Source organism: Etheostoma spectabile, chromosome 23 (genome assembly GCF_008692095.1).
Source record: "Etheostoma spectabile isolate EspeVRDwgs_2016 chromosome 23, UIUC_Espe_1.0, whole genome shotgun sequence".
Lineage (NCBI taxonomy): Eukaryota > Metazoa > Chordata > Actinopteri > Perciformes > Percidae > Etheostoma > Etheostoma spectabile.
This window is the reverse complement of record NC_045755.1, coordinates 17260934-17270814: the sequence shown is the minus strand read 5'-3', so window position 1 is coordinate 17270814 and position 9881 is coordinate 17260934. Positions and strand designations below refer to the sequence as shown.

At 40.6% G+C, this 9881-nt stretch overlaps 3 protein-coding genes across 4 annotated transcripts in view; 1 reads left to right on the top strand and 2 right to left on the bottom strand.

The window, feature by feature from the left end:
- parpbp (PARP1 binding protein) overlaps positions 1–5561 on the top strand; it is a 14789-nt gene extending 9228 nt beyond the window's left edge. For both annotated transcript variants that reach the window (XM_032505639.1, XM_032505640.1), the window contains exons 10-11: positions 2628–2814; positions 3970–5561. In XM_032505639.1, the coding sequence (XP_032361530.1) occupies positions 2628–2814; positions 3970–4283 (501 nt within the window). In that variant the 3' untranslated portion in view covers positions 4284–5561. The remainder of the gene's footprint in view (positions 1–2627; positions 2815–3969) is intronic.
- Positions 1–9881, bottom strand: part of nup37 (nucleoporin 37) — a 34020-nt gene that overhangs the window by 23961 nt on the left and 178 nt on the right. The gene's annotated exons all lie outside the window — the stretch shown is intronic.
- Positions 5531–9833, bottom strand: pmch (pro-melanin-concentrating hormone). The gene is made up of 3 exons (XM_032505678.1): positions 7982–9833; positions 6820–6967; positions 5531–5697 (listed from the first exon to the last, which is right to left on the bottom strand). Exons 1-3 carry the CDS (start codon positions 8222–8224, stop codon positions 5648–5650), a joined length of 441 nt encoding a protein of 146 aa, XP_032361569.1. The 5' UTR covers positions 8225–9833; the 3' UTR covers positions 5531–5647.

Sequence of the window (9881 nt, the reverse complement as noted above, 5' to 3'; positions counted from 1 at the left end):
CTGCATATTTTACGCATATTTCACTGCTTCCTAAAACGGGAAGGAAGCTGCCAAAAAATAGACATAAATGTGTAAATGACAACACTTATCAATATCACTTTCCCATCAGTCAGACCCAAGATCTGACCATAATTACACTACGCTTTTCATAAACCGTTGTTGCTTTAGCCTCTTAATTCAGTTGCTACCCTGGCAGTGGTAAGCCATGTGAGAGTAAATTAAAAAAAAAATATATATAAAAAACATAATTCAAACCTGTGCACATTGGCAACACACGGCTCAAGAAGCTGACAAAGATGCGTAATTCCCTCCACTGAAAATATAGGTCTTTCATAAAGATATCCATCAGGGAATGTTAACGGGGTTGTTGCTTTTTAAATGCTTTAATTTTTAAGAGCACACCTCAGCGAGCTCCACCCACTCAGTCTATGGCTCCACCGGTGCTTTAACACCAGTTGATCTCTAATCCCCAACATAACCTGCTCCCGACCAGGTTAGGTGTTAAGCATAAATTACCATGGCGATTGAACCCAGTAACAAGTGATCCAATGTCATGATACAGAAAACCCTGGGTTGAACCTGAAGTTACCCCGTTAAAACCAATTTTTGCTTCGTAGTACAGACCTCTGGTTTAACACGATACGATTGTACGTCACCCGTATCGTTGGTCTGATTGGTTGAAGGACTATCCAATACAGAGTCAGTCATTTAAACTACGCCCGTTGGTCACCAGAAAATACAGAGCATACTCCCCAGCCACTGCTTAGTCTCACATCTATTGAGCTTGGCTTGGTCTGGTGATGGACTAATCACACACCCAAATCTCAAAAACAATCCATGACAGTGTTTGACCTGCATTGTGGGTAATGTAGGCGTCAGGTTTTGATGAGAAAGGCCGCATGGAATTAAAAAAAAAAAAAATGAAAAAAAGACAATTTTCTGGTCAAGACAAGACCAGCTTTAGATTTGAAGGTAGGACCAGTCTTTTAACCTGAAGCAGCTCCACTGTGTGAACTCCTTTTGAACATGTATGCTAAGCATATTTTGTGAAATGGCTCCTTTATTTGATTGCGCTAGCAGATGTCATTTTAGCTCCCCACAATCTGGCTGCCTTCCTGTTTGAGTGCGCTGTAATGGTCCCTGGGCAGCTCGCCGCTTCCTGAACTCGGTGAGCGGAAGCTTTCTGCATCAATTTCACTTTGAAGATGCCATATCAGTCGCGTAATTTGACTAGCAAGGGGGAACTTGAAAGGTTATTGTTTCCTGTTGTCTGCTGAATGACTTTATCCCAGACTTCTCCAGCGGTTTCATCATGCACTGACGTCAACTGGCACACACGGAGATGGACAGATTTAGTTTCTGCTTTTGGGATGTTTCCAAATCTTTTGTCTCTGTGCCACAAATGATCCAAACGCAGAAATAACTTTTAAACAATTTACTGTTGCTCTTCTTTGACGTCAGTAATGATCTTTGCGAAGAGATGCTTATGATTACATGATTCAGTATCTGCATTTTATTTCAGAGTGATTGCCTCAGTCTCTAACCGTGATAATATGAACGGTGCACCTGTTCTCACTTCTATCACCTTTGTGTGAAATTGCTTGCACCTGCTTGTGGACGTACTTTTAGGAATGTCTTGGTCAGGTGTCTCCAGTCTCGGTTCAGGCGGTGTGCAGGGGTCATTTTAGGACAGCTATCTTTGGAGGAATAAGGGCCGTCTGACCACACGGTGCCATGTTGGGCTCCCATCTGTTGTAATTGGATTAGACGTTTTCCGTCAGTCATAGTTTGGCCGTGTTCACTCTTCCATCCCTTCCCATTGTTTCAGGGGTGTTTCAGTTCTGTTTTATTAGCATGCAACCATGGCAGCATACATTTTTAGCTCCATTATTGAAGTGTGCCTTGTTGTGAGTGTTGCTGTTGTTTTAGGTGCACTTTTAAGAAGTTCTTTTGAAAAGCACAAAGGCTTTGATCCCTTTGTGCTTTACGGACCCACCCAGCTTTGCTCGCTGTATTTTTCTCTCTGATTTTACCTCCCTACTGTGGCCCACTGGCCTGAAGGGTGAAATCCTTGGATTGTGATAATCCCAAGCAGGCGTAGATCAAACAGTGGTTGAAAAGCTGTGGATTTGTGTGCCCCAGGGCCAAGATTGTAGTATTTCGGTATCATTCACTTTCAAACAACTAACTCAGCCTTTCTAATGAGGTGTTGCTCTACTGTGTGTAATTGTGATAAGATTAAAGAAACCATTGCTCCAGTTTAAAGTGTAAAGCTGGCCTGATAGATGATTCCTTAACCTTTTATTATCACCTTGTCAGTTGGTCTGTGTAAAAAGTTAAATACTGTAGTCAAAAAAATACAGCAACGTACATAGGTTAGCTAATTACAGCAGAAGAGACTCATTTCAACTTGTTTTTGTGTCTCTTCCTAGAGGATGAATCCTATTGACTTTCGGTATCCCCTGAATTAAATCCTCTGATTTTGTTTTGGTTCCAAACGACAAAGTAAAAGCCGAAAATTAAGGAAACCCTAGGCCACCTGCCCCGAGTCATTGATACTGATCATGGACGTGTCACCATATCGTTTCAGCTGCATTAACGATTTTTTTTTTCTCTGTTTATTCCAGCCCAGAGACAAAGTCATTCGATCCCAGTTTGCGTGCACATACAAAGATGAAGAACTGCCACTCAACCGTGTGCTGGAGTTCCCCAGCACCAGCCAGGTCCCTACCTGTGTGCACCCAGCACCCAAACGCCCAACAATCCCAGCTGTGGATGAGGAGTGCAGCTCTGATGTGGAGGAGACAACCAAAGGTGCAGTGCTGCTCATAAGTTTAGAAACCCATGCTTAAGTTGACTAAAAAGAGGAATAAAAAAAAAAAACTTTTGGAAATTGATCTAAATGCCTTAATTAAAAAAGTTAGGATAAATCCAACCTTTAAGGACAGCAATTTTCTTGAATAATGTATCGTAAATAAATAAATGTGCTTCCTTAAAATACGGGGGGGGGGGGGGGGAGTTCACACCCCTATGTTAAATTCCCATAGAAGCAGGCACATTTTTACCTTCAAAGGCCAGTTATTTCATGGATCCAGGACACTATGCATCCTGACATGCATGCATGGTTTGATTTCAGTTAGCCGAATAGCTGGTGTGATTGGCATTGAGAGATGATCTTATGGAAAGTACTCTAGGTATGGTGAAGAGAAATAAAAATCTGCCTGTCTCTATGTGAATTTAACAATGTGGTGTCTTATGCCCCCTGTATTATAAAGAAGTACATTTATTTATGATGCATTTATTCACAAAGAAAATGGGTGTCTTTTAAAGGTTTCTTTTTTTTCTAACTTTTTATTAATTAAGGCATTAGGATCAATTTCCAAAAGATTATTATTCCTCTTTTTAGTCAACTTTAGCATGGGTTCCTAATCTTATGAGCAGCACTGTACAGATTCAGCTTCATAAAACCCTACAGGAACTGTGCTCCCCTGCATGCAGAGAAAAGCTCAAAATGTCAACATAAGCGGTGCAGCGTTTTCTTTCTGCTGGGATGGATTTCAGTTTCCTCTGACGCAACACAGCTGGACTCAGGCCCAGGCACACCTTCACAGCTCAAGCCTTGAACCCTTCCCAGCCCTAGCCCTGGGACTGGTACTTACAATCAGCCATTAAATTAATCTATAAAACTTGCTCACACACACAGACACATCTGTAGTAAAAACCCAAAAGCACACACACACACTCACACATACGTTTTGCCCATTTCCCTTTCTGTCTTTTGTTTTCGTGGGAATTCAGGCTCTGCTCCATCAGGTTACATGACAAATGTTCAATTTCAGCTTCATAGAATAAACACACAGCCTGCTTCCCCGACCAGCTAACGTCAGCAATTTCGTCACAACATTTTCCCTTTTTTTTTTTTCCTACCAGGTTGTCACACTTGCTTTTGCTTTGTTTCAATCTTTCCAGCCAAGTCTACGTCTGAATGCCCGAATAAGGAGCAGAACGGCGTGCAGCGGGGGCCCGCTCTTGAACCAAGAAGTGGAAATGTGCAAAACAGAGGTGCAGGCCCGGGCAATAGGAAGAAAACCGGCACTCAGATCCAGAGAAAGGGCAACAAGAGGAAACAGGTGGATTCGGACCAACATGGTGGTTCAGAGAACGAGCCTCCACAGAAGAAACTTGTCTTGGTCCAAACGCAGGGCAAGAATGTCAGTAAGGCCTCGAGTAAGAAGAAGCTGATAGCTGGGCAGGGAAAGCTAACCAGCTTCTTCAGACTCTAATAAGGTTTAGTACTGGTTTCATGTCAGTCTATAGACCTTCTGTCAAATGGCGTTCATACAAAGCAGCTGAATGTTGTTCATTAGTTTTCTTCCAATGACAAAGTAAGTTCCAAATAAGGCTGCAACTAATGATTTTTAGTCCGTTAATCTGTTCAATGTTTTAATTATTGTTTTGGGGGAAATATGCTCATTTGCTAACTTGCTGAGAGTTGCTGTTAACCCCAAATTCCAGTTTCTATGCTAAACTAAGGCTAGCTAAACTGGCTAATGGTAGCATTTAACATACAAACCTACTGTTTGTTATAACATGTTAAATAGCTTGAGTAGAGATAATATTAGGGATTTAAACTGACCCAGAATAACACTTTACCCAAGATTTTCAGTCTTTATGCTAAGCTAATTGCCTGGAGGCCGTAGCTTCATTTGTAGCACACACGAGAATCTTATTTAATCCCAGGAAGAGAGTTGAATATGTTTATACTACAACCCAAACATGTGAGCCTTGTTGACCCCAAACCCTTCTCAGTTATAACCGAGTGGGTTTGGGCAAGCTTCGTTCACAGCCCATTTCCAAAGGGCCGTCACCAACGGACGCCACTCAAACGCCTCTGGGTACAGTTTGATAGTCCTTCAACCAATCAGACCAATGATCCAGCTGACGTAGCAGCGACAGCAACGGGTTGCTGCGCTTTGGCGGCCATCGTTTTGTATGGAAACAAAAAGCTGCTTGCTGTCGTCGTGTAAAACCCGCCTCAGCGGTTGTGATTGGTGCCTCGATTTGGAAAAATTTGGAAACGGGCTCTTGGCCAGACTGACTTGCAGAGCAAATCTCAAATTTGACGGAAATTCGTCAGGGTGTTCCCAGGCTACAAAACTATTCATTTAATATCTTATTCTACAAAATGTCTAAAGGGAAATCTTTACAGTTGAGAAGAAATAACCAGCACTTTTTTTTTGCATTTTTGATAGAAAAATTATGTAAATTCCTTATCAAAATTATTGCAGATTAATCTTCTGTTGATTAACTGAGAATTATTGTTTTCCACACTAATTTACCCATTCAGCAGTGAGAAATGTGTGGCTGCAATGTGAATGGGTCAGTTTGATAGATCATTGGGAGATCTCTGGTCAGTATTCTGTTTCATCAAGACAAGGCCTACTTAGTGCTTGAAAGGTATTTAAATCACTGGTTGTACAGTTTATTTAACTTGTAAAATTCCACAGCAAAATCAACTGTAAATATGATGCAGACTTTAAATAAACTTTTATTTGGTTTTACATGTTTATGTACTCATTTTCTACATTTCATGATAACATACAGTATAAGGACATTTTTACAGCACATTCAGGGCAGGAAGGCAGCACTATTCTACCCAGCAGGGCCGGTACACTCTTCCTATCATACACCGCAGCACTAAAGGAAAGGATAAAGAAAGTAAGAAATTCTTGTATTAGTAAATATGAACATTGGATATCAGAATCAGGTGTATTGGTCAAGTATTCAAAATTCATGTGAATTCCGCTTTGGAACATTTTTGGTACATGATTTGCCGAGTTGGCATCATATGGCAAAACATGGCGGACGAAGGGAAATGTTGGGTTGTGGTAAAAACTATGAATTTGCAAATTGCATATAAACTTTTTGCTTACACGTAATTTGTTATATATTAATTTCTAACTATTCTAGGTCACTTTACGTGGACAGCATCTGACGGTTACCATATATATATTTATATATATACACACACACTGTATATGTTGATAAGAGTATGGTGAGGGGGAATCAAAATTATACAAAGCTTTAAACTACAAATAAATACTGGAAACAGCTTTCAATGTATTGTTTAAATTCTCTGAGCAAATGCAACATCTTTGTGGCATCCATGTTTTTATTCACATGACTTAAAGCTCATGAACACAACAAAGTCAGAAGGACTTCCAAAATCCGGGAAATGGGACAATCTGAGGAGCACATGAATGCATCATTACATAACTTTTTTGCGGTAACCCTTGGGTTGTACTTATGGACAAATCTTACTGTTTTTTTCAACACTTTCTATATCAGAAATGTGGGTTTCTTTCAACCAAATTACCCAAACATAACAATAATGCAAGGAGGCATTCTTTGCAGGTAAAATTAATGACTGCTTTCATTGAATTTTGGTTGTTTTATTCAATTTATAGTATTTAAAGAAAATGTTTTAATGGTTGTAAAACTGTACCCTGACTAAACTTTGACATGAACCAGTCTGTGATCCACTCAACATTATTAGTCAAAAGAATTCATAATTTCTGCTTTTTTAATATCTTAAAATTAGGTATATTGTTATATAAATTGTTATGAGAATGATTGACCATGAAAAAAGAAAAGCATTGGGGGAAAAAGTGACAAAAATGTTTAAAAAGCATTAAAAAACAAACGTCAGAAAAAGCGCCTAAAGAAGTTCATTTTCAATTTTGACCAGAAAGGATATCGAGTTCATGGTCGACGGGGAGACAACACAAGGGTTAAGAAGCATGGGTTGCAGATACTTACTGCCATTGTCAGTGTTTCTGCGACCAATGGTCAAACTGTGCTCGGCAGGAGTGTAGCTCAAGCTTCGGTCTGCGAGCAGAGGAAAGCTCCGGGTGAAGGCTGGGTTCGGGTTCAGCCCACGAATACCGTGTCCTTTCAGCCCCATGTCCTGAAACACAGCATTGATTGGTGATTGCACGTAGACCACACATGTCCGTGCACCAGGACCTGAACTCTGGATCGTCACAGTTGCAGTAAATTTGCAACAGCTTTCAAAGATTATCTTTTCACTTGCAGCACAGGTGTTGGATCTGCCTTTACCAGCTTTATCCAAGCCACAGGAACCCCAAATGGAAGAAATACTGTATGTTTCCCCGTTTTTATTATATCACTGTGGCCCGTTTTCTTATACTTCCCCCCCGGTTTGCCCAGTTGGCTTTGTTCTCTCCAACATGGCTGCCTGTTCCCCATTACCGCAGAGATAACCACCATGTTCATGACACACAGGAGACGCAACCGCCAGATAAACCCTTTACACATCGCAGCCAAACGTTTGAGAGAGCACAGATATATCATCATTCTTCCCACTGTGATTCCAATAAACTTTTATAGGCTTGTGATCATTTGACCTTTTCAGCTAATAGTATTTCCCGGTTTTCCAGTGCTGCCGTAAAAGTTTTTCATAGACGTGTATGAAATATTGACTCCACAGTAGACACGAGGACGGTGACCAATTGAAAGGGGTCAAATGTTCAGTCACAGGATGGACATAATGTGCTCTTTGTTGTTGTTGAACTACGGTGAGCTGTGGTCGTTTGTGGAAAGAAATCTCATACAATAAATAGTTATGATGCATGACCGTTGTTGGCAGAGTTCAATGGCTACAAACTGAGACTAGCCAGATACATTTATGTGGGATAAGTTAAATAAAAGTAGGCCAAATAGGGGGTAACTTTAGCCAAATACAGGGTTGGTTCACCAAAATAACAAAAGAAAGATAACCTTGACAACTTCTATATCCAAAGACAAGTGTCCTGGGTAGTCTGGGTAATACACAGAACGTGCAACTAAAACTGTCTATAAAGAATTAGTAACTGCTTTAATAGCCATTAATAACCTATAGTTACCATTTGAACAGCTTAAAACTTCGAAAAGTCATCAACAACTGTGATACAAAACTTACTGAGACAATGAGGATTTTCGGGCTTCCGTCTTCATCCCTCGCGTTGGTGTCGAGCAGGAGGTTTCGTCTGTACGAGAGGGGAACCCCAGCCAGCTCAGTCATGGACTCATCCCCCAGGAACAGGCCGTTTTGCTCCGTTGCGCCCTCGTCTCCTTTAGCGGCCGGCATGGCTACAGTGACCAAGTGGCTGCTCAGCTCAGAGAACAGCACCAGAGTGTACAGGACAGAGTAGACAGAAATCATGGTATCTACAATGTTTAGTTCTCACCTAATGAGTGTTGGGACCAAGCTCTCAGCACTCTTATATATTCAGGGATTTTGCTTACAACTTACAACTGTTAAATGTACTTTATTGTCATGTATCCTGCGGGGGTGCATCCATCATCACGGCCAAAGGTCACAACTGTAATTTTGAAAGCTGTTCTCTTCGTAAAGATGAAGGTGAATAGCTCTATTTTGTCTGCTTAGAGACGTGATGAATTCAAATGGATAAATAAGGGACACATGGAGGGCTGTAATTTCCACCACATCACAGAGTGGTTTCAAGATGGCTCACAGGAGGTCAAAGGGCAGGGAATGAATTATGTATCTTTTCCTTCAGAATCCACATGCTGAAATGAACCCAGCAGGTTAGAGGACAGAGACCACTGAGTGGTCTTAGTGAGTCAATTTCTCTGAATAGCGTCAATGGCTGCACATGGCTGAAAACAATCCTATGATGGACCATCAACAAAAGGTCAGTTACACGTATGAAAGCAGCAAGACACCAGACTTTTGCTACGACAAAACGATGATGACAGACAGAGCACCTCTTTGCAGGTTACACGACACTGCCTTTTTTTGTTGAAGTCAAAATTTTAAAGAAAACAATAAGATCAGCTTGAAGCATTTTATTTTTATTAATGAAAGCCACAGACGAGACCCACTTCTCGATTCACCCAATTGGACAATAAGGAAAAAAATGCAAATGACGTCGGGTGTTTTTCTAATCCGAGTTTTGAGTTTTTTCAACACAGCTCCTGAAAAAATGTGAGGCGCGTACAGCGGAAAAAACGAGGCGCTCAGCAACGCTAACACAAAGAAAGCCCAAGTTAACGGCCATCCGGCCTAAATGAAAGACACTGGAGCAATCCCGGAAGTACAACGTTGGTTATGTCCTATGGACTACATCCGTTTAAACATACAATATGTAATTTTCTGCTGCTAGGAGTCTCTCAATTAAAACAATAATTAAAATAAAAAGAACAATTGCAGTCATCGTCTCCTGTTAGGTCAACACCTGGCTAGAGAGTCTCAATATACTATTGCAGAGACAAGATTACAAGGTGACTGAAGCATCACTTTCTCTCTCTCTCTCTCTCTCTCTCTCTCTCTCTCTCTCTCTTTTTATTTTGCAAATTTTACAAACATGTTATACAATGTTTAAACAATTCAGCATCATACGAAAAAAAGATGTTCCTTTCCATACAGGGAACATTATAATTTTACTTGGGGGAAAAAAAATAGATAAGTATATATATATATATATAAAATGTAAGTAAGTCATTTAAAACCAACACCAGAAGAAAAAAACACTGAATCCATCACTTTCACGCGCTTTCACTTTCTTTATGAGTAGGCCTATGACATCATGCTGCATCACATTTAGTCCAAATTAATGTAATAACCAAAAACAACAAACCACAACCGGTCACATTTACTCACACAACGACCACAAAGCAACAAAAAAAAAATAATAATTTCAGCCAGGCTGCTGGGGCTCAACCATAGACCTTTAATATCAATATATAGACAATGTATGGGCTCAACACACACACACACACACACACACACAAACACACACACACACACACACACACACACCTTAGCTTAACACCAGCATCAACGAGCTAAAGCAAGC

Bases quoted from the DNA above. Each gene is read 5' to 3' on its own strand.
- pmch (XM_032505678.1), bottom strand. From the start codon at position 8,224: ATGATTTCTGTCTACTCTGTCCTGTACACTCTGGTGCTGTTCTCTGAG. The intron at 6,968-7,981 runs GTAAGTTTTGTA...GCTGTGTTTCAG, and splicing joins CGAAAATCCTCATTGTCTCA to GACATGGGGCTGAAAGGACA. The intron at 5,698-6,819 runs GTAAGTATCTGC...CCTTTCCTTTAG, and splicing joins CAGAAACACTGACAATGGCA to TGCTGCGGTGTATGATAGGA.